Genomic DNA, 25,513 nt, shown 5'->3' on the forward strand with positions numbered 1-25,513 from the left:
TAAATGATTTGCGCTTGGTGTTTGCAAGGAGTCCCTTCAGCCCCTCTCCAGTCTGTTACATGGGGACAATAGGAGGCTACTTTCAAGGCTATTTCAACAATCTGCTCTCTACGTTTCTGCAGCCTTTGAAACATTTACTTATCAACCTGTTTTTAAAATATTTTTGTTTGACATCTAACCACAACAGCAAAAGTTCCAGATTTCCTCTTTAAATTATCTGGATATTATTTTAATATTGTGGTTCCCACTGGGGGAATATTTTCCTATCTACCCAGTCAACTCCCTTCATCTCAGTTGGATCACTCTTAATCTACACTCATGGTAACATGTGCCTTTAATTTGTTTAAGAAGGAACTGCAGATGCTGGAAAATTGAAGGTAGACAAAAATGCTGGAGAAACTCAGCGGGTGCAGCAGCATCTATGGAGCGAAGGAAATAGGCAAAGTTTCTGGCCGAAACCCTTCTTCAGAGACTGGGTTTTGACCCGAAACGTTGCCTATTTCCTTCGCTCCATAGATGCTGCCTCACCCGCTGAGATTCTCCAGCATTTTTGTTTACCTGTGCTTTTAATTTAACCAGTTAACTTCTGCACGTTGACTTTTTTTTGGACAGATGCACTTAGGGAGCACAGTGCATACTTGGTGCAGACTTTGGCAGAATCAAATTTGTCTCTCAAATTTAAATGAAGGTTTCAGAGTGGGCCAGAGTATTTCCATGGCAATTACAGCCATCGATTATAGCAGCAAGCATGAATCAGCAAATGCACCAACACTTCCCTCTGTGACATTGTGATCTTTCACTGATCATGGTGCAAACTTATTGATGTTTTTATCATTTGTCTATGTGGAAAGGGATGAACTGTGGCAGCGACGAGGTCTATGGAATTTTAGGCTTTATAAATAGAAGCAGAGTGTACCGAAAAATATGAGACACAAAGTGCTGGAGGAACTCAGTGGGTCAGACGGCACCTGTGGAGGGAAATGGGCAGATGGTGTTTTGGATCTGGGCCCTTCTTCAGACTGATGTAGTGGGAGAAAGCTGGAATAGAGAGTTGGGACAAAGTCTGGCAAGTGATCGGTGGCAACAGGTGAGAGGGGAATGTGATTGGCAGGTGGATGGAGTAAGTGACAAAGGCTAGGTGTGAAATGGATGCAAAAGGTTGTCGTATTTGGAGAGAAGAGAAGGACCCTTGAGTCTCCTTGTCACCTTTAGCTTTTGTTACTTACTCCATCCAGCTGAAACCACCTCCCATCCTCTGTATCCATCTATCACTTGCATGGCAATGTCTCACCCACCTCTCTTTCCAGTTTTCTCCCCCTACTGCAATCGGTCTGATAAAGGATACCAACCTAAAATCCCGTCTGTCCATTTCACTCCAGATGTTGCTGGACCCGTTGAGATCTTACAACACTTTGTTTTTTGCTCAAGATTTCAGCATCTACAGCCTCACTAAAATACTAAACCTAGCCCAGTCCAGACTTACATAGGCTGCAGTACTGGCATTGGCTGAGTTCTGATTTGGTCGTGGAAGTCTCTAATTTTACTTGCTTTCGTTTTAATAACCCATAAAATTAGGAAGTAGCACATGGCACAGGAGAGGGAGCAGAAGTACTTTTGGTTGATGTCGAGTGCCCGGTGAGAGAGAGAGTTCTGCCCCAACATCAAGGTGCAGGTTCACCATTACACATTGCTTATCAATCTTTAGCTTGAGTATTGCTCTCCCCCCTACAACCCCAATCCCAAACTGCCTCCAGCTCCACAGCTTTTTGTGGGTTCCAGATTTCCATTGCCATTCGGATAAGGAATCATCATCACGACTGCCTAGCTCCAGCTTTAAGGCTCCACTTCCTTGTTCTGGGCTCCCCACAAGAGGAAATAATATCTCACTGCCTAACCTACACCCCACTGGTATCATTTACACCAACTCAGTTCATGCCTTCCATCTTCTCCCCCTAAAGTAATACAAGGCCAGCCATTGCAACCCTTTATCACCCCCACAGTGTAATCTTGGTAAATCTTTGCTGGAGCCCCAACTGTGAAGTGTGGGGCACAGAACTGAATGCAGAACTCCAGCTGTGGTGCTTTAAGCATCCTCCCCCATTGTCACTCCTCTGCCCTTGGAATCCATCCCCTTTTGAGTAATACCAGAATGGATTGGCTCGGGCCAGGTCAGATCATAAATCGTACGCACACTGTGTGCCAGTTTCCTAAATCAAAGAAGCTAAAGAAGGCTTTTGGCTTGTCCAGCGCTGACTAGTGAAGCTCTGGGATTCTGCAAGTGATGGCGGGAGGAAACTAAATGCTGATTGTTTGAAATAAAGCAGCAAAGATGTCGGAATTGCAAAGCAGTGTCAGTGTAGAAGTGAAACCTTCATGGGAACCAAGCTATGTCTTACCCCAACCCTTCACTGGCTGATACCCTGTGTATTCCCACCATTTTATCTGTCAGATGAAAAGGAATTCAGCTGTGAAAAGAGCCACCAAACTTCCTTTTCCAGGTCTCTCTTCATTCATCTACAGCTTTTGAAATTTTTCAGTTAAACACTGTTGAGGACTTTGCAAAAGTTAAGAGCATATATCCGGAGTGTGCAGTTTGACTGTGTTTTCCTCTTGAAGAGACAGTCTCACTGCTAGTGCTCATTCTTCCCCTTCCTGCCTTTCCAAACCAAATTCATGACTAATATGATCTTTCTCTTTTTTTGCGGGGGTTTTTTTTTGTTTAAACAGGGCAATTGCCAAGCCTGTGGAATCAAATCTGACAAGTTGATACCAGTTACCAAGGGTCTGCTGTCTTTGCTTATTGAGAATGTTAATTTATTTTGCAGGTGCTGGTGGCCTCAGTAACTCCTCCCAGACTATTTGCTCTTCTATTGTGATCAGCAGTGACTGTTTCAGTTGTGGGGTTGGGGGGGAGGGGAAAAACCCAGAGACTTGGGATCAATTAGTCCTGGTTCTTATTAACTGGCTGCTTTTTGTTTGTAAAATATGTTTCTGATGAATGAGGCCCAATTTGTATTTTCTCTCTCTCCCTCTCTGCTTATTGCACAGTGCATGGCATAGTTTGGACATCACATTCTAGAATAATGATGCTTCAAATGACAGGGGGAAAGACATTTGGCTGATCTTCATTTTAGGAGCAGCCACATCGATCGACCACCATGCCTGGGATTTGCCCGTTGATGATCTCTTGCTTGTCGTTGAAGTAAAGCATGTTGATAGGCGACATTTTGGTTGGCGTGCAGCACGGGCCAGCTGAGCCTCTGGCATTGGCATGATGTACCAGGTGGGTATGTGGGTATTTCTGCATGAACATGTACTCGCATTGACCAGAGCAGTAGTTGGCTTTGTATCGTTTGGGGGCAATAATCCAGTCCCAGCCGAAGGCCTCAAAATCAACGGTTAGCGGAAAGCGACAGCAACGTGACTCTGTGGAGTGCTCATCACAATCCAGCCCCAGGTTTCGGCGAGTACGTTTGTTTGTTTCTGCCACTTTAACTTCCAGAAATGGTTGCTGTCAAAAAGAGAGAGAGGTTTTTTTCCATTGAGGTGTACCTGTACACTTTCTTTATGTTATTATAACTCTAAATCCTCTCTACTATAGTGGAACCAAGGCCATAAATGCATTCATTTCTTGTTCTGGACTAATTTGCACCACAGTGCAAGAAAAACATCTTTACAGCTCCTAGGCCTTTTAAAACCATTGCCAGTATTGATATTCAACTAGCAGGTACACAAAAATGCTGGAGAAACTCAGCGGGTGCAGCAGCATCTATGGAGCGAAGGAAATAGGCAACATTTCGACTAGCAGGTGCCTGAGCTGTAAATGTATTGAAGAGTTATCACCCCTTTGCAGCCAGTTTAAATGTGGATGAAAATTCACCTCCCACTAGCTGCCATTTTAAGCACATTATCGGGATGCAGTTAAATTGCCAGAACTTGGTTGAAATTCACTGAGGCTATTAATGGCATCCTAGCAGTAGTTTTAATGTAAATTGATCAGATGCTGGAAATTTACAATAAAGCAGAAAATGACAGAACTGCATAGCAATCCAGATGGGATTGCCTTATTTAGATTTCAATCCTTTTGAATCTGTGGGCAGATCTCAAAGATGTTTAAAATGCACAATTTAATTTCGGAGTATTATTACAATATGTATAACTGTATTACCCATTATAAATGCATCGCTAAAGTTTACCCTCAGTCCATTGTTAAAATGATGATTGTGAAACAGACATTTTTGATTTTTCAAATTCAAAGTTGCATATTTTAAAATGCTTATATTCACATCCAACTAATCGCCTGTTAGAACACAATGTTAACATTTATGTACTAACAGCAACTTCCATTGCATCTTTTAACCCATTTTTCAGGGTGTGCATAATACTGAAAGGGTTGGCAATTTGTTGCACATTCCCAAATGCCCTTGCCACCCCTTCCTTGAACTGCTGGTATGTCATTAAGCACAGGGTTTGTGGGTGAATGGGTCCCATGTGGGACATTTCTGGATTTTGGATTGAGAGAGACCGAACAGAGTCCATTGGAGTAGGTAGAGTCCAAAGTTAGTTACAGCATGGAGAAAGATAGGTGGTGGAGGCAGAGGTTACTGAGATAGGATTGAATGTATGTTTGGGTTTAAATGGTGCAAAAGATTAAAGGGAGATAGGAATGAACTGAGGTTGGTTGGATTGGCAGAGTAAGATGGGAGATGAAATTACTGAAGATGAGCAGTTATTCAACATAGAACCTGAGGAAGGAAAGCAGTGGGAGAATTACTCTGGTATTTGGATGGGTTGGGAAGGGGAGGGACAGGTGGTGGAGATAATAAATGAGAGGCAAGAGGTTTGGAACATGGTTAGCTTCTCAGAGGAGTAGAGTATGAAAATAATACAGTACAAACAGGCCAGGTATTGGATTGCATAGTCAGGTGGAAAGACTTGACATTGGGAAAATATGTAATTGACCTGAATAACGCTGTTATTGCAACAGTCTACAGTCAGTTTGTAGATGGTGAGGGCCATTTTTACAAATGAACAGACGTTTTGTAGGGCTGGCAGAGATAGTCAGGACACTGACAGAGTGCACTGGGTGAGGTGAATTGGATAGGAGCAGTGTAGTGAGATTAGCTCCTAGTGGGCCTGTTGGGCAGAGATGTCGATGAAACTAGGTCGGGGCAATGAAGGTGGAAGCAGGACATCGAGAGGGTAGCGCACCCGAAAGAGGGGTAAGAAGAAAGATAAAAATGTGGACATTGAAGCAGTGGGCTGCCAGTCCAGCCTAATCCCTGTTAAATTAGTTGCAACATGTACTGTTTGGGCTGACTTCTGCAAAATAGCTGCATGGGTAAGATAACAGTTGTTGGACATGTGGGGCAAACCCTGGTCTCTGGCCAGAGTCCTACAGGAGCCAAAAATTGTATGCAGGTTCGGTTAAGGCAGGTATTGTTCTGGTCATACATTCAGGTTCTGGTTGGGTCAGGACAGGCAGTCTCAGTGCATTGGGAGTAGCAACAACAAGCTCTTCCTTCCATTTCGTAGCGAGTGCTTCCCAAAAATGACTTCCAACTTCATGTGGCCAATAGCATGTTGGGAGCTTGGTTCAGGCCGAGTATGGTTTAAACAAAAAAAGAAGTAACTCCCCAAGCCGGGCCAGGTTTGCACAAGTCGTGATCAGGTCAGGTTTTAAGTTTTTCTCATGCTAGTCGTTATTATGGAGCTATAGCTCATTGTTAATGAAATGCCTTCAGGACCACAAGACAACAAGCATGCTCCAATGGTGCATGTGGACGTCAGGCACCATTATAAAAAGAAAGTAAAGCAAACAGAATACTATAATGTAAGCAAGGCATTTTTAGCCATTATTAACAATAAAAACGATTCTTTCTAGCGCCTTTCGCGACCTCGGAGAGCACTTAAAAAATGCAGCAGACAATTTGCGCACAGCGAGCTTCCACATATAGCGTTGAGGTAAGTGACTGGCAAATGTTGTTTTTGCGCTGCTGCGCTGACTTGGGATCCTGTGGCTAACACCCCTGCTGCATTGCCACAACCTTCCATCAGTGTGCTGCCCAACTACTGTATCATTTCCATTTCTCACTCAACACAACATGCAGAAACTAATGTTGTCTTTTCCCTTTGCGCTCCTCAATTTTCTTTCCAAAAATCAGGACTAAGGCTGTGAAGCAACTTAATATTCTGAAGAGTCTGTTTTTGGAAGAACCATTTATAGTTCCTTACTATCCATTGAGAGAGAGATTGGTGAGGAGAGTGGGAGTGCAGGAAATTGGCCAACCCACTGAACTGGGGGTAATCTGACTGGAGCGACTGAATCATCTGGATCTGTGGCAGTTGTCACATTAACTGGGTTGGAGTGCTGATGCTTCTAAGCTTGAACTGTTGTGCACTAGCCAGCACTGAGTGCCAATTTCCCGTCAGAACAAATGAACAGACATTGACTGCTGTAAACTATTAAAAAGCTCAGCTTTGATAAGAAAAGAAGAAATAGAAGCAGAAGTTGGCCATTCAAACCCACTTGCCTGCTCTGTCATATAATCACATTATGGATGACCTTTTTGGCCTACAATGCCTTTAATGTCCAAAATGCTATCATTCCCTATCAACTATACTCAGACACTGAGCCTCCACTGTCCTCCTGAGTAGAGAATTCCAAAGACTCTGGGTGAAGACGTTTCTCCTCATCTCTGGCCTTGGTTTCAGATAACTGAGGCACAGTAACATCTAACCTGTCAAGTTGTGAAAATCCCTACGTGTTTCAATGAGATCATCCATCTAAACTGGAGAGTATCTGCCAGTCTATTTAATCTCTGCTCATGTTATAATCCCATCAGGCAGCATCTTTCAGACCATAAGAACATTAGAAATAAAAGCAGGAGTTGGACTTTGGGTTCCTTGAGCCTACTTTGACATTCAGTAAGATCAAGAAAATGCGGTTTTATCAAAGGCCTTTCCAATCACCTTACTCTTACACTCCAACCCCTTAGCAATAGAGACCATTTGCCTCCTTAATTGCTTGCTCCTTTCACCTGTTAACTTGTTGCATCTTATGAGCAGTCACACCCTTTGTGGAGTGGCATTCATTTGCCACCTATCATGTTAAAAATATTCAAACAGTTCACTGCACCAAGGTTTTTCATAGAAACATAGAAAATAGGTGCAGGAGTAGGCCATTCGGCCCTTCGAGCCTGCACCGCCATTCAATGTGATCATGGCTCCTGTACCTGTACCATCCTGTACCATCATCAGTATCCTGTACCTGCCTTCTCTCCATACCCCCTGATCCCTTTAGCCACAAGGGCCACATCTAACTCCCTATTAAATATAGCCAATGAACTGGCCTCAACTACCTTCTGTGGCAGAGAATTCCAGAGATTCACCACTCTCTGTGTGAAAAATGTTTTTCTCATCTTGGTCCTAAAAGATTTCCCCCTTATCCTTAAACTGTGACCCCTTGTTAATGACACTATTGCATCTTCAGCCACCAATTGTGGGCGCTATTATCTTGAAACCAGATATATCTGAGCCTCCTTAACACAGAGGGCTTAATGTGAACCATACTCACCAATCCCTTCTCTCCACTTCCCGGAGATGTGATAGCCAAGTCATTCCCATCCATATCAAAGACGTTGATCTCAATGCCCCAGTTGGTATGCGGTTGTTTGAACCAGTTCTGCAGAACGTGCTTAAAGTCGATGCTTTGCCAGCGCCCATTGCGGCTGTCCATGTCTATTTTTAAGGATCGGATCCTCGAGTGCCTGCTGCCTTTTTCCGTCACAGGTTTCAGCCTGAGGATTTGCAGGTACACTGTGGAGGTGTGCAGTACTGGTCGCAGGTATACCCACAGGTGAGCTCGCACCACGTTTGTAAATGTGACTTTGGGGCTAAATTTAAAAAAGCAACATTTTGGACTCCCATCCACTTGGACACAGGGGTCAGCTACAAAAAAAACAAATCAAAAAAACAGAATCAAAGCCAACTAATACATATCTGATTGGATAAAAGTGTAGCCATTTAGTACATATGACTGGATAGAATTATTGCCAACTAACTGGTATCTGAATGGATAGAATTGTAGCAGCTAATACGTGGATGTGGATCATGTGCAGGCAGATACGATTAGTTTATTGATAAATAAATTGAATCTTGAATCTTTATTTTGGCATCATGTTTGGCACAGCCATTATGGGTTGTAAGGCCTATTCCTGTACTGTACATAGCATGTTCTATGATTGGAAAGAATCATAGCCAAAAATACATATATGATTGGATAAAATGGAATCTACTAATACATGTGATTGGATTGGATTGAATCGTACCAACTGGTATGCTTGATTAGATATAACCATCTCTGACTAATATGTATCAGATTGGATAAGATTTTAGGCAATTGGTAGATGTGACTATTTGAAATAGAGGCAACTGGCACTTTAGGTGATATAGAATGATGGTCAGTTAATACATATTTGAATGGATGAGATTAAAACCAACTAAAATACAGTCAGATCCTTCTTTCCCCCCCCCCTCCCCCAGGATGGAAATATGGAAATATCAAATACTAGAGGGCATAGCTTTAAGATGAGAGGCGTACATTTTAACGCAAATGTGCAGGTCAAGTTTTGTTTACACAGAGGGTGGTGAGTACTCGCAGCGCGTTGCTGGGGATGGTGGTGGAGGCTGAGCCATAGTGGCATATGGATATGGATTATGCATCATTTTCAGCGTGGACATTGTGAGCCGAAGGGCCTGTTCCTGTGCGGTACCTGAATGGATAGAACTAAAGGCAACTAATACATTTGATTGCACCGAATCATTACGAACTATACATATCTGGATAGGATCCAATACACCAGCACATATATAATTGGATGGTATCGCAGCCAACTAATGCACAAATGATTGGATGGATACACTTGGATAGATTTATCACCAACAAGCACAAATCTGATTGAATCAAATCATAGCCATTTAATGCATTTGACTGGATAGAATCATCACCAGCGGCATGGTGGCACAGCGGTAGAGTTGCTGCCTTGCAACACCTGAGTCCCGGGTCCGATCCTGACTACGGATGCTGTCTGTACAGAATTTGTACATTCTCCCCATGTACATTCTCCCCAATAGTTTCTCCGAGATATTCGGCTTCCTCCCACGCTCCAAAGATGTACAGGTTTGTAGGTTAATTGGCTTGGTATAAGTGTAAAAAATGTCCCTATTGTGTGTAGGGTAGTGTTAATGTGCGGGGATCGCTGGTTGGCACGGACCCGGTGGGTCGAAGGGCCTGTTTCCACGGTGTGTCACAAAACTAAACTGAATGCCTATCTTATTGGGTAGAATCAAACCAGTTATACATAGAGCCAGAAGGACACAAAGTGCTGGAGTAACTCAGCGGGTTAAGTTGCAACCCTGGAGAACATGGATAGGCAACGAAGGTTACACAAAAAAGCTGGAGAAACTCAGCGGGTGCAGCAGCATCTATGGAGCGAAGGAAATAGGCAACGTTTCGGGCCGAAACCCTTCTTCAGACTGAAGAAGGGTTTCGGCCCGAAACGTTGCCTATTTCCTTCGCTCCATAGATGCTACTGCACCCGCTGAGTTTCTCCAGCTTTTTTGTGTAACCTTCGATTCTCCAGCATCTGCAGTTCCTTGTTGAACTATCAGTAACTTATACGTGTCTGAATAGATTTATGGCAAAATAATACATTTGATTGGTTGGAACTTTGATCTCATCATTTAATTAATTATTGTTAGAAAAGAGAATGGATTATATTTGGAATAATAGTAGAAGATATCAATTTAAATAAAGATCAAAATGTTTTTTTTAATTATGGGTTAATAATTGGAAAGAAATTGATACTTAAATTTTGGAAAAATACAACCACACCAACTGTTAAAATGTGGATTAGGAATATGATGGACATAGCACGCCTTGAAGAAATGAGACTCCGACTAATAGATAAATATGACCAATTCTTAAGGAGTTGGTCTCCTTTCATCGACTTTTTGGAATCATGTGATGCAGCGGTACCGTAAAGATTGCTGATTTCAGTTCATGACGCGGATAGATCTACATCTCCGAATACAGATTTGAAAAATTCTCTTTTAAGGGGCCTTCTCTTCTATTTCTACTTTTCACTTTCTCTCTTCCTTTTTTATTTTTTATATACACACTTCACGTTTTTCTATTCTCTATCATCTATTTTTCCTCTTTTTCCTCTTTCTATTATTTTCTTTTTCTTGTCTTGCTTACTTCCTTCTCAAAACATAAAACTAGAGGTTGTACATAGAATGGATTACGGTATGACATAGTTGGCACCTAAAATTAGGTTCCACTGTACTGTTTTGTACTGTATTAACTTCTAATAAAATAAACAAAACAAAAAAACAAAACAAAAGAGAATAGCAACAACTTGAGAAAAATAACGTGATCTTTAGACGAACAATTAGAATAAACCTTCACAGCCATTTATTAAGAGGATAAATTTGTTTTGTAAAAAGGGACAGGCAGTTCAATACTTTGGGTTAATTTACACTGTTCAGCCTCATGGTGAATTACAGAATACATCCTCAAAACAGGAACATTCAATATTAATTAATGATTCTAAAATTCAAATTCGGTATAAAACGATTATAATACCCACTGTTTTCATCTTATAAAGAGCTGATCGTGTCAAACTCGCAGCTGTGGAGAATTGCACTGGGATTTGTATTCCCCATTATGTGCTGCTCTATTTAATAGTGTCCTGTGGCCACAGGGCAGTTAGTCAGCTGCAATCCAAACCCATTTGCAGTTAAATGGCCCTATCCTAACAGGCAGGGGTCGCGACCCCATATCTCTCTCCCTACATAACATCATCTGCTTCCCAAAGGATTTGGCCAGAATTGCAAACAAACACTTCACAACGTGGAATGGGCGAGAATCCCTCGATGCAATTCCCGCAGGATATTTGATCCACTGTTTTAAAAATGCAAATCTTGCGGTTTAAATTCACAATAAATGAGCCTCTATTGATGCTAAAGTACATTTACTCTCACAGAGTATGGCTTAAACTGCCCATTGACATTCCAGTTGCCCAGCCCTTATGGAATGGTCATATGCCAAACCAGATAGGAACAGCAGCTTGACTTTCTGAAAGAATATCACTGAACTATTTTTGTTATTGCAACAATCCAGCAGTTTCAGGGTTACTTTTACTGAGATTTCAGTAAAAGTGACTTTTCAGATTTGGTTGGGTAGCTTACAGCCCAATGATATGGACATTGAATTCACCAATGTTAGGTAACTACCCAACAAACACCCAATGTGTGGGTGAGAGGTGAAATCTGGGGAGAATTGATGGGAACATTAATTAGTATACAAACTTAAAGCACAAGGCATTGGGGGTTCAGTATTGATGTGGATAGAGAACTGGCTGGCAAACAGGAAGCAAAGAGTAGGAGTAAACGGGTCCTTTTCACAATGGCAGGCAGTGACTAGTGGGGTACCCCAAGGCTCAGTACTGGGACCCCAGCTATTTACAATATATATTAATGATCTGGATGAGGGAATTGAAGGCAATATCTCCAAGTTTGCGGATGACACTAAGCTGGGGGGCAGTGTTAGCTGTGAGGAGGATGCTAGGAGACTGCAAGGTGACTTGGATAGGCTGGGTGAGTGGGCAAATGTTTGGCAGATGCAGTATAATGTGGATAAATGTGAGGTTATCCATTTTGGTGGCAAAAACGGGAAAGCAGACTATTATCTAAATGGTGGCCGATTGGGAAAGGGGGAGATGCAGCGAGACCTGGGTGTCATGGTACACCAGTCATTGAAGGTAGGCATGCAGGTGCAGCAGGCAGTAAAGAAAGCAAATGGTATGTTAGCTTTCATTGCAAAAGGATTTGAGTATAGGAGCAGGGAGGTTCTACTGCAGTTGTACAGGGTCTTGGTGAGACCACACCTGGAGTATTGCGTACAGTTTTGATCTCCAAATCTGAGGAAGGACATTGTTGCCATAGAGGGAGTGCAGAGACGGTTCACCAGACTGATTCCTGGGATGTCAGGACTGTCTTATGAAGAAAGACTGGATAGACTTGGTTTATACTCTCTAGAATTTAGAAGATTGAGAGGGGATCTTATAGAAACTTACAAAATTCTTAAGGGGTTGGACAGGCTAGGTGCAGGAAGATTGTTCCCGATGTTGGGGAAGTCCAGGACAAGGGGTCACGGCTTAAGGATAAGGGGGAAATCCTTTAAAACCGAGATGAGAAAAACATTTTTCACACAGAGAGTGGTGAATCTCTGGAACTCTCTGCCACAGAGGGTAGTTGAGGCCAGTTCATTGGCTATATTTAAGAGGGAGTTAGATGTGGCCCTTGTGGCTAAGGGGATCAGGGGGTATGGAGAGAAGGCAGGTACGGGATACTGAGTTGGATGATCAGCCATGATCATATTGAATGGCGGTGCAGGCTCAAAGGGCCGAATGGCCTACTCCTGCACCTAATTTCTATGTTTCTATGTTTCTAACATGGGGAGAATAAATAAGTTATGGTAGGATTAGTGAAAATGGGTGCTTGATGGTTGACTCGGGGCCAACAGCCTGTTTCTGACTTCTATCTCCCTATGGAATGCAAAGAGATCAAGGATGAATGGACCAAAGAACAGTCCCTTCAGAATGCTGAAAGGGGAGGGGAAGATATGGTGGTGGGAACTTGCTGTAGGCAGCAGAAATAGCAAAGGATGATGTGTCGAAGGTGGAAGCTGGCAGGGTGAAAGGTGACGGCCAGCTTGTTCTGTCCACGAAGAGAGGGCGTGAAAGCAGAGGTGGAACGTAGATAAGATGTGGTCAAGAACTCTGCCAAGTATGGTGCAGGAGAAACCACAGTTCAGGAAGAAGGCACCTGTGTGGAATGTGTTATCGCCAGAACAAATACAATGGAGAAGGAGGAACTGGAAGAATGGAATAGCATGGGGCAGGGTGGGTTGCAGTATGATCGAGATCACTGCAAGAGTCTGGGCTTCTCTTGGAAATTGCAAGCATCCACATTCTTCATTCTTTCCAATTTCCATCACCTTCAATGAGATTCCACCACCAGGCACATCGTCCCTTCTTCTTTCTTCCCAACATTTCAAAAGGATTCTTTCCACCACAGCTCCCGGGGTCTGCTCTTCTACTCCTACCCACTACTCCCTTTCTCATGGTGCTTTCCCACGCAACCATAAGGGATGCAACACCTATCCATTTACATCTTCCTTTCCACCATCCAGGCCTTTCAGGGAAGCAGTGATTTACTTGCACTGCTTCCAATCTAGTGCACTGCATTCAGTGCTCACGTGTGGTCTCTGCATTGAAGGCACCACATGCATGCTGGTGATCATTTTGCAGAGCATCTGCGTTCAGGCCACTCAGGGCCGGGCGGCACTCGGCTTCCCATTGCCTGCCACTTTAATTCCTCATCCCACTCCCATTGTCATTCTGTCACCTCCTGCACTGTTACAACAAAGCCCAATCTAAGCTTCATCTTCTGGCTTGAAATGTTGCAACCTTCTGGACTCGCATTGAATTCAACAACTTCAGGTAACTTGCTTTCTCTGCTTGTATCAGACATGGCCAGACTCCTGTAGGCCATCAATGTGTAATGTTGGCTCAATGTTTTTCTCTCCCTCAGCACCACTGATATTTCCTACTCTCTACATTTCCTTTCTTTGTGTTCTTGCCCTCTAACTGCCCTCGTTAGCTTTTATGTTCCTGTGTTTATGCTTTCTCTCTGTAAGGGTCCTCATCAACAGGATGACTGGATCTACAGCCCCCAAACCTGCAGGAAAGGGGAAGGCAAGCCATTCATTGATTCACTTTAAAGTTTTTAGATATTTATAAGTAAGTTTAGGTGTTTCTCGTTTATCTTATTTTTTTTACTTTTTCAAAGAAAAATCTAATTTCTTACCAGCAAAGTAATCCTTTTGCTTACTTTTGTTTTAGGAACAGCTTATTTCAAAATCATTTGCCCGTCAGGTCAAGCAAGAAATGGCAGTTTGTTGTAGGTTCATGAACTAAACTCCAATGATTTATTCAATGATCAGTAAACGTAATATAGGAATTCGCTGATGATAGACTAGCATGCAAGTCTACAGTCTAAACATTGCTAATGGGCGCAACATTGCATGAAAAATGACTTTGAATTGACACCAAGTCTTGGAAGTGATTGGTGCAGAAATATTTGCAATTTACACACGACCTGTATCTTAAAATGATAGATTGCAATCACACACTCGTACATACGATCTTTGTTTGTTGGTGTAATTGCAGATTACACATACAAACAGTAACTTAACTATTTGCGACTTGCGTGCAAACTTTAGCTTGAAGCAATGAATTGCGATTTGCACTGTATTTAAAAGGTGAAAATGATTTTGCGACTTCAAGTGCAGACTACAGCTTAAAATGATGGATTGCAACAGACATGCTGAGTATATTCTAGAAATTGCTGATGACCATTTTACAAAATAAAAGCTGACGTGGAAATGAAATCCATCGCTTAGAAATGTCTGGAGCTGAATATGACACTTTGCAACGTACATATTTGGCCAGTAGCTTAAAATGACCATTTGTAGTTTATAGCATTTATAGTGATGGATTGGGACTTGTATGTATGACCCATAAGTGTAAATTGACAATTTGTGATTTGCACATACAAGGAAGATCACTGGAGTTTAAATTGACTGTTTTCACTTTGCATATTTAAAGTGATCATTTAGGATTTGCACTTGATCTATAAAGAAAAACTGTTGTTTTGCAAATGATAATTTGCAATTTACGCAATGCGCAGGAAAATTAAAACTATTTGGAATTTAAATGCATGAAAAGCACAATCAGTTAGCTTAGGATGGCTGTTTGCGACTTACACTTATGAACTTAAGCTAAAAATAACTATTTGCAGCTTGCATGTACAATCCATAGTTTAAAATAACTTGTAATCTACAGATGCAAATCTAATTATTCCCCCAAGATTACTTTGCTCCTTCTGCAGCAAACATTTAACACTTTCTTATTTCCTCCTTTACTTTTCTCTTTCTGTACAAGCTATTTAATATTTATGAAACTGCTGGAATTCAAGCTGGATCGAACCAAGTTGGGGGGAAAGAAAATTCCTTTGGTTGCTTACGAACTGTGAGGGACTATATTTTTATGGCACCAGTTGTATCTTGGTATTTTTCTCCTGCTCAGCATGTCAGAATACTTCTGAGGGAATACCCATGTTCACCATGGCCTCTTGTACACCAATATCTGCCTTGACCTGCTGATCTCAGGTTACTGGTTACATAAACCCTCCTCCCGTGATCTTCCTGCGCTTGCAACTCAGGAAGGCAGTTTCTTAACTATTTCTCTTGACTGTGAAGAACCAGGAAACAACAGGATTAACTCACTAGTGACTAACAGCAGATGTTCATAAAACAACTGACTGTACAGGTTGGTAGATGATGATAATCAGTCAAGTATTTTTTGTTTTGTTTATCCTCTTGCTCGCTTGAATAGTTTTATACGAAACTGCTCTAACTTGCAAGACTGAGATATGATTTCCAAAAGATAATCTCACCAAACGAGATATAAATAAAGCTCCATTAGCCATCGCCTCTCCAGTAAAGGCGCATCCCTTGTGCACCAAAGTTGGTGGCCAATGTCCTTTCACTACAGACGAGGAAGATGCGTACTAGGTGGTGATGAGGGTTCCCAATGGGCTTCATCAAGCCTGGTACAACCATTAGTTGGGAACTACCTCAGCCTCTGAAGTATCAGTTAAAGCATGGGGTGGGAGATTGCAACCTTCACGTGGTCCACCCTGTTTCGATGAATGCAATCAGCCTGGCGTGCACAAACAGAATATCAAACAGAACAAGTTGTCTTACAACTTTAGGCTGTGCACGCCACACGCAAGAAGAAGAAGAAGTTAAAGCATGAATGATAATCCTGTAACTTTGATGAAAGTGCATGGCACATTCTGCCTAAAAGGTGGTGATTAAATCCAGAAACACTATGAGGATGCAACTGTTGAGGGCTTTCTTGTTGGCCTCCACAGCCATGGTTGTGGAGAGTTGACGTTCTTCTACAAACCATCCACCTAATATCTCCTTTTCAGGCACCAGGAGAGGTTGCACAAGGTGTCAGGCCACATGTGGGGGTGACAATACTGAGCTGAGATGCTCCCGAGCTGTAATTATTGGTAAACCTACCTATAGAGAAGTAAGGTAGACTTGATGCCTACCAAGGTGTAATGTGTCCCTGTGTGCTACGTTTACTGCCAGCCAACAAAAGCTTTGAACAGGGAAATTGATCGCCCCCAATGCAAGCAGTCTGTCCAATTTGGCAACATTAGCTTTGTATTATTGCATCAAAATATCGAGCCGCAGTGTTGGTGAGAGAATGCTGCTTGGCACTTCTCTCAGTTTTACCAATATGCTGCTAATCTCAACTGAAGGCACCGCTCACTCCATGCAACTATGCAATGAATCTGCTCCTGTGTGAATGGAGTGATGCTGCTTGTTTGCTGCTTGTTGCACCAAAGGTCCTTTCAGTCCCAACTGAAGGCAGGCTCAGTAGAAGGTTAGACACAAGAAATTGCAGATGCTGGAATCTTGCATAGAACACTAAGTGCTGGAGTAACTCAGTTGCTCAAGCAGCATCTTCGGAGGACATGTATAGGCAACCTTTTGGAGTGGGACCTTCAGCCTCCAGAGATGCTGCCTGACCTGCTGAGTTACTCCAGCACTTTGTGTTCTCAGTAGAAGGTTAGCTGGGAAATGCCTCATCATGATGCACAGGCAGGCAACCTCTTACTTCTTCCTTTCCTGCCTCGTGTATCCTGAAATTACTGCTTCTAGATTTCCCTCTCCACCGAGGCTGCCTAACTTGCTGAATATTTCCAGCAATATTTTTGTCTTTGCTTCACATTTTCAGGAAATTACTGCTTCTGATAATTTATGGGGCACAGATAAGAAATGGGTAATGATATCTCCTGGGAATATAAACTGTGTTTATGTTCTTAAAGCTGGAAATTAGTGTTCAGATATTATGGAATGTAGACTGAAAATTACTTCCATTTTTTTTCTGTATGTGCATGGGAAATCAGTGCTTCTGATGGTTAATGGACTATAATGTGGAAATTAATCTTCTTGATATTTTATAGGTGATTACCATGAAATTATTGCTTCAGATTCTTTATGAAGTAGACCTGATATTTTATGAAGTAGTAATTAGGAATAATTGCTTCTGATATTTTATGGGCTTTTAAAGGAAAATAAATGTTTCTGAATTTTGTTTGGAATTTACTGTTTCTGATATTTTCTGGACTGGAAAATACCGCTGCTCTTTTGTAGAGCTGAAAGAGGAAATTGCTCCTTCCTACATTGTATATACTGCAGTCTGGAAATGACTACTTCAAATGATGTTGTACTATTGGCTGGTAGCTTATATACAGTGCATTCAGAAAGTAGTCCAGACCCCTTCACTTTTTCCACATTTTGTTACGTTACAGCCTTATTCTAAAATTGATTAAATTCATTTTTTTATGAGCAATCTACACACAATGGCCCACAATAAAATAAGTGAAAACGGGTGTTTAGAAATGTTTGCAAAATAATTAAAAATAAATAACTGAAATATCACATTTACACAAGTATTCAGACCCTTTACTCAGTACTTTATTGAGGCAGCTTTGGTAGTGATTACAACCTCAAGTCTTCTTGGGTATGACGCTACAAGCTTGGCACACCTGTATTTGCATAATTTCTCCCATTCTTCTCTGCAGATCCTCTCAAGCTCTGTCAGGTTGGATGGGGAGTGTTGATGCACAGCTATTTTCAGGTCCCTCCAGAGATGTTCGATCGGGTTCAAGTCCGGTCTCTGGCTGGGCCACTCAAGGACATTTGCAGACTTGTCATGATGCCACTCCTGCATTGTCTTGGCTGTGAGGGGTCGGACAGGCTAGATGCAGGAAGATTGTTCCCGTGTTGGGGAAGTCCAGGACAAGGGGTCACAGCTTAAGGATAAGGGGGAAATCCTTTAAAACCGAGATGAGAAGAACTTTTTTCACACAGAGAGTGGTGAATCTCTGGAACTCTCTGCCGCAGAGGGTATTCGAGGCCAGTTCATTGGCTATATTTAAGAGGGAGTTAGATGTGGCCCTTGTGGCTAAGGGGATCAGAGGGTATGGAGAGAAGGCAGGTATGGGATACTGAGTTGGATGATCAGCCATGATCATATTGAATGGCGGTGCAGGCTCGAAGGGCCAAATGGCCTACTCCTGCACCTAGTTTCTATGTGAGCTTAGGGTCGTTGTCCTGTTGGAAGGTGAACCTCTGCCCCAGTCTGAGGTTCTGAACGCTCTGGAGCAGGTTTTCATCAAGGATCTCTCTATACTTTGCTCCGTTCATCTTTACCTCGATCCTGACTGGTCTCCCAGTTCCTACCGCTGAAAAACATCCCCACAGCATGAAGCTGCCACCACAATGCTTCACCGTAGATATGGTATTGGCCAGGTGATGAACAGTGCCTGGTTTCCTCCAGACGTGACACTTGGCATTCAGACCAATCTTGGTTCAATCTTGGTTTCATCAGACCAGGGAATTTTGTTTAGGTGCCTTTTTGCAAACTCCAAGCGGGCTGTCATGTGCCTTTAACTGAGGAGTGGCTTCTGTCTGGCCACTCTACAATAAAGGCCTGATTGGTGGAGTGCTGCAGATATAGTTGTCCTTTTGGAAGTTTCTCCCATCTCCACAGAGGAACTCTGGAGCTCTGTCAGAGTGACCATCGGGTCCTTGGTCACCTCCCTGAATATGTTAGTAAGTCTCTATCCTAAGGCCCTTCTCCCCCGATTGCTCAGTTTGGCCAGGCTCTATGAAGAGTCCTGGTGGTTTCAAAGTTTTATTTAAGAATGACGGAGGCCACTGTGCTCTTTGGGACCTGCAATGCTCCAAAAAATGTTTTATACCCTTCCCCGGATCTGTGTCTCAACACAATCCTGTCTCGGAGGTCTACAGACAATCCCTTCGTCTTCATGGCTTGTTTTTTGCTCTGACATGCACTGTCAACTGTGGGACCTTATATAGACAGGTGTGTGCCTTTCCAAACCATGTACAATCAATTTAATTTACCACTTGTAGACTCCTATCAAGTTGTAGAAACATCTCAAGGATAATCAATGGAAACACGATGCACCAAAGCTCAATTTTGAGAGTCACAGCAAAGGGTCTGAATACTTACGTAAATGTGATATTTCAGTTATTTATTTTTAATTATTTTGCAATAATTACTAAACACCTGTTTTCGCTTTTATATTATGAGGTATTGTGTGTAGATTGATGATTAAAAAAATGACTAACCAATTTTAGAATAAGGCTGTAATGTAACAAAATGTGGAAAAAGTGAAGGGGTCTGAATACTTTCTCAATGCACTGTAGCTTGTATTTTTATGGTGAATAGAGTGTAGAGTAATACTTCCAATAAATGATTTACTTTAGAATGGAAATATTTCATGGACTAACAACAAGAATTTACCGCTTCTGATCGAGGAAAGTTGGCCTTTGATTATTTTAGGGACCAGATATGGGAATTTACTGATGACACATTCTTTGTACAAAATAAAATCCTGATATTTTATAGATCATACTCCAGAAACTACTCATTCTGATATTTTATGGCAGACACTGTTGATTCTGTTATGTTCTAGATTTTAAAGAGGAAATTTACGATGCGAATAGGAGCACAAAATTAATGCCATTTACAGTTTAAAGACTAAAAACAGGACATTAATGCTTCTGATATTTTATGGACTAAAGCCTTAAAATGATTGCTTTTGGTATTTCCTGGCCTGCTGCCTGGAAAGCTGCTTCTGAGGTGTGCAGACTGTATCCAGCACATTACTGATTCACCATCCATACACTATAGACTGGAAATTCCTGCTGCTGATAATTTATGGAGTAACGATTAGAAACTGCTGCTTCTGATATTTTATGGACTCAAAACTGGAAACGATGGCTTCTGACAATGGATGTTAAATGGGAAATAACTGCTTCTGAATTTTTTTTGGACTCTAAAGAAATATTACTTCTGATATTTTATAGACTACATTTTTAACTTGGAAAAAAGACATATCTGATCATTTACAAAGAGTAGAAATTGAAGCTGCTGATTTTTTTTAAGTTAATGGATGAATTGGAAATTGCTGCTTTTGATATTTTATGGATTACTTGCATTAAATGACAAGAAATTAGAATTTGCTGTGTCTGACATTTTAAGGAGTAAACATTGGAAATCTTCCCTCCTGATACTTTATGGACTGGAGATAAGAAATTAATGCACCTATGGAGTACAGATTGGAAATTGGCTCTTGTAATAAACAGAGTAAAAAAAATGTTGAAATACTTTGTGGAATGTTTATGACCAACAATTGGAATATTCTGTTCTCTCATTGACTAAAGATTGAAAATTGGCACTGACATTTTTAAAACTAGGCATTGGTACGGACTGCTGCTGATATTATATGGACTGCTGTGTGGAATTTGCTGCTTCTGATGCCAAATGGATAATAAGAAGGAATTTGCCCCTTCAGATACTGCAGAGGTTACTGCTTCAGATCTAAGCTTTAACCAGAAATTTCTGTTTCTAGTATGTTATTGACTATAGACTAGTGGAGACTGCTGATGTTTTATGGGCTGAATCGCAAGTTCCTGCTGCTCATATTTTATGGATCCCTGACTGTAAATAACTGCATCTGACATTTTGTGGATGATAGACCGGAATTAACTGCTCCCAATGCGTCCTGGATAATTGACTGCAGTTTACTGTCTCTGATATTTTATGCTTTACAGAGTGAACATTACTTCAACTTGTGTTTTACCGACCACAGGACAGAAATTGATGCTTGTAGCATTTCCTGGACAATGCATGGAATGTACTGCATCCAGCGATTCCCAGACAATGGATGGGAAATAGTTTCTGATGCGATACAGACTATAGATTACCCATTATGTGGTACAGATTGAATGAACCATTGAAATATTTTACCAACTCTCTACTGAAAATAAATGCTTCTGTTCATTTATTGATCACAGACTAGAAATTACTGCTGTTGATACTGGATGGATGTTGAATTAGTACACAGGTGCTTCTGATATTGTGTGTGGACTTACTTGGAATTCCAAACTTCAATCCAAGGAATACCCTAAATGTGGAAATGTTTGTATTTTGTGAACTGTAATTTGGAAAATGATACTTCTGACATTTCATGGACTATTATTGGACATTACTGTTTCAGGTCTTTTATGAACTTTGGGTTGGGCACTACTGCTTTTCATACTTAATGGAAAATTACTGTTTCTGATATTACACAGAATGCACTGTCAATATGTTTTTTATATGTTATGTACTGCATTCTGGGCATTGTTCGTTCTGATATTTTACTAACTATGGAGTAGAAATTGCAGCTTCTGGTGTTATATCTTCTATCTAGGGACCATACTTTATCAATTATTTCATGGATTCACGGACAAGAAATCACAGCTTTAATTCTATCACGTTTTACAGAATGAATGTGAGACAATTAATTAGTAGATTGTAGATTGGAAATACTACCTCTGATAGCAGAAAGGTTTCCAAAATATACTCTGGAAATTACTACTGATATTTAATGGATGAGAAGCAGGAAATAACTCCTCCTGAAATGTTATGGGCTATAAACTGAAATTATTGCTTCTGATATTTTATAGATGAAGGACTCCAAGAAATTACTGGTGTGATATTTTATCAGCTATCGACAAGAAGTTGCTGCTTTTGATATTATGTGCTACAGCCTGAACATGCTGGTTTTGTAAGGTACTTTTAAGGAAAATATTGTATTGAATTTTTTATGTGCAGAGTAGAAACAGCTTGGGATATTTTATGGACTTTAAATTACAAATAACTGCCTGAGATTTTATGGATTGCAGACTGTCAATTACTGCTTCAATTGTTTTCTGACCTTGACAAAATATTCTGTTTCTGTTATTTCAGAAAATGTTAGGCTCCTGAAATTTACTGATCTGATATTTAATGGGCTAATGGCTTGAAGATAATTTATTTTTAATGTGCAATAATGAGATACGTCAGAAATATCATGGGGTCTACACTGGAAACTCCTGCTTGTAATATTTTATGGGCAATCAGCAGAAAACAATTGCTTATTTTAATTTAGGTAAACAATGTGGACATTGTTACTTCTGATATTTTATTTGCAGTCATCTGCAAATTACAAATTCTAATAGGCTCTCGATATTTTCCATATTATAGGCTAGAGGTTACTGCATATAAGGTACCACAAACAGAAACGTACCACACGGTATTTGATGTAACCCAGATTAGCAATTACTTCTGCAATTTTATGGATTATAAGCAAGAAATTACCAGTTCTTAAGCAAAAAGACCTGTAATTGCCGGAAATGTTCGGATTCTTGCTGCTGCTGACTAAACATTATCCTGCTGATATTTAAAATGGAAATAGTTGCTTCTGATTTTTGCATGTTGTAATCTAGTGTGAACTACTTTGTGGACAAATGGCAGGAAATCACAGGCTCTGACAATGGATGGACTATAAGCAGCATCTGGCTGTTACTGATATTTTAGTGACTATGAAAATGAATCCTAAGATAAGACACAAAAAGCTGGAGTAACTCAGCGGGTCAGGCAGCATCTCTGGAGAGAATGAATGGGTGACGTTTCAGGTCGAGACCCTTCTTTAGCTTCAAATGAATCCTTCATGGTCCAATAAGGGAAATTACTCCTGATGTATTTGCAGGAATCTGCAAGTTACTGCTTTTTATTTTATTTTACAGGATGGGAACTGGAAATTAATACTTTTGATATTTTATAACTAAATAGCAAAACACTCCTGATAGTTTGTGAATTATAATCTGGAAATAATTGTCACTGTTATGATCTAGAAATGAGTGGCTCCATTTTTGTGAAATAACTTCAGGAGCAATTAGATTACTGTTGCATCTTTCAACCACAAGTTGTATTTTAAAGTACTAGGTATAAATTATAATTTAAATTACATAGGTTAGAAATTGTGATATCAATAGATTAAATGAAGATTGCCAACGAATTAATGTGGGGCTGAGGCATTAAAATGATTAAATTTAGTCTCTAGGTTTTTTTTTTAAAGATAGTAATATTCAGAGGTGGCTTTTAGCACAGACATCAATAATGGCGACACCAGTTCATTTTTTTTTAAATCTTCTTATTTGTTTTTCAATTTGGAACTCCAGCCGACACCTTATTTGGTAAGTTGCTTCTTGAAGTTACCGTTTCTGATTTGACTCCATGCACTGTAGCCCAGAGATTATCGCTAGTTTTACTGTACTTTTGGAAAACTTGAAATATCACAGCGTGACTAGAGACTATGCTGCGTGGTTGTTAACATGAGATGGCCATCAGGTTAAAGTGTTGTTTTGAGGAAGATTCCCGTGGAAACAGGTAAGGGGTTGGTCCAAACATCGCTCCATCAGTGTTACAAAGTGTAGCGCAGTTTGAACCAACCAGGAGGTTGATGTCACCTGGGAAGAGACATCTCAGACTTTCGGCATAACGGCAGACGCAGTTAAAGATTACAATTTATTGCATGGGGCTTAAACGACCCCACCCACTCCGCCAGTGTGACATTGCCCCATTTGAGTCGTCGACATATATATTTTCGCCCAGAGTTTGAAGATGGGACAGGGGTACTCACGTTCGGCGGCCATGGTAATGACAGTTTCAGTCGTGGCGTGATACTCGTCATCTTCCAGAGCAGGCTCTTTGGCTGAGCAGTCATCTCCCTGGATGTCATAGCGGTCGAGCAGTTGTTGCAACGGGGGAGCTTTAGGCAGGAGCTGATTGACAATGTCTCGGCTGATGTTGGGGGCTTGCTTGAGGCGCAGCTTGCTCAGGATCTGGGACTTAATGGATTCCAACCTCAGTGCTTTGCTGTGCTCCCTCCATAAACAAGCGGAGCATTCTTGGCTCCCAGGTTCCGCATGGTCTGAGGCGCTCTCTTCTGCCCCCAAATCCTTCTCCAAGGCTGGCTCGTCGCTGCCTGTCAATCCTAGAGAGATGAGGAGGCAAAGCAAAACGTGTGGTCTGTGCATGGTCTGCTGGCGTGTGTGTGTGTTTATGTGTGTGTGTGTGCGTGCGCGCCCGCTTGAGAATGGAGAGACGCGCTGGATCCCAGATTGCAGCCGGGAGTGAGGAGAGGGCACAGGGTGAGGCACACGCTGGTGTATGATAACTGATCAACTGGGTCGCCCCTTTTTATATTATAACTTTGACCAGAACTATTGCGTCGTAAAAATCTGGGATTGGCTGAACAGCCAAAGGGGTTTTTGGCTGTCGGGAGAAGAGATAAAAAAAATTAAGATATTGCCTTGTGTCAATTCTAGTTATTATTTGCACGTTTCCCCTCCCTCGACCTAGAGCTGCTCTCGGGATACCATTCCCTCTATTTCATTCTTTCCCTTTTCCATTTACTGCACACAATTTGGACTATTCTATTCATTTAGACACAGACTACTGTTTAAATTGACAAACTATTTAATTCCTCAGTTTAACATCGTTATATAGAAATCAGCGGCTGTGCTTTCGCGTTTAATTTTCATAATATATTCCAGATCTTTTCCCTCTGTGTGTGTGTTTTGTTTTTTTAATTCTGTTTTTGCGTCGCTTTAAACCCAACCAGGATTGACGGCCATCGTGCGCCTGTGAAACTGACCCGCAATTAACATGATTGAAGTTTATTGCTACTTGCACCAAGCGCTCGGCACTCTTGGACTGTTGTCTGAATGTGTTTTATTTACACGTTTTAGCGGGGCGTTCTTGTGAAATCATCTATTGGCGTTGTTTTAGTGGGGTGGTGGAAAGAGGGATGAAACAAAGTGCGGTTTAGTTCGCTTCCTGGAAGCCGGGAAAGAAGTCTTTAAATAATATCAGTGTTTTTGTTTCTTGTTAAGATTCCGTTTATTGTCATTTCAAAACCTTTGTTTTTAAACCGTATCCAAGCATGAATCTACTATTTCATTAATTTATGCATGCATTATAATAAATTATAAACAGGGCGGGGAGGAAATTCAAGTAATAATTAACTAAATCCGGTATAAAAATATATTATTGGCAATGATGACCATGAAACCAGAACGGATTTCATGTCAAACAGAACATGTTTCACTGATGTCCTATATGTGACTCCCGGCCTACCGCTGTGCTTAACTCTTAACCGCCTCCTCAGCTCAAAGCCAATTAGGATTGATCCACAAATATTGGCACTGCCAGCGAACGGATAAATAAATATTTTTTTAATGGTCGTTAGGTTGCACTCGATGCATTTGTTAGCCGTTTTTCACCGAACCTATTTGAAACGATTTCTGCGTCAGTTGCTGGTCAATTTCGCCGAGTGATGAGCGGAAATGGTGATGGTTCTTAGCCTCATTATAACGAAAAGAATCAATAGCGAGAGGGCAAAA

General features: G+C 41.3%; 1 protein-coding gene across 1 annotated transcript; it reads right to left on the bottom strand.

Annotated features, from left to right (window-relative positions):
• LOC129714640 (growth/differentiation factor 11-like) lies at positions 1-25,290 on the bottom strand. Its single transcript, XM_055664358.1, has 3 exons — positions 23,749-25,290; positions 7,577-7,950; positions 1-3,511 (listed from the first exon to the last, which is right to left on the bottom strand). Exons 1-3 carry the CDS (start codon positions 24,143-24,145, stop codon positions 3,131-3,133), a joined length of 1,152 nt encoding a protein of 383 aa, XP_055520333.1. The 5' UTR covers positions 24,146-25,290; the 3' UTR covers positions 1-3,130.
• Between the last annotated feature and the right edge of the window lie 223 nt (positions 25,291-25,513).

Source organism: Leucoraja erinacea, chromosome 40 (genome assembly GCF_028641065.1).
Source record: "Leucoraja erinacea ecotype New England chromosome 40, Leri_hhj_1, whole genome shotgun sequence".
NCBI classification, from domain to species: Eukaryota; Metazoa; Chordata; class Chondrichthyes; order Rajiformes; family Rajidae; genus Leucoraja; species Leucoraja erinaceus.

Coding starts and splice junctions, on each gene's coding strand:
- LOC129714640 (XM_055664358.1), bottom strand. CDS start 24,145: ATGCACAGACCACACGTTTTGCTTTGCCTCCTCATCTCTCTAGGATTG. Junction 7,951..23,748: donor CATTACCATGGCCGCCGAAC/GTGAGTACCCCT, acceptor TTTTTTTTGTAG/CTGACCCCTGTGTCCAAGTG. Junction 3,512..7,576: donor GAAGTGGAGAGAAGGGATTG/GTGAGTATGGTT, acceptor TCTTTTTGACAG/CAACCATTTCTGGAAGTTAA.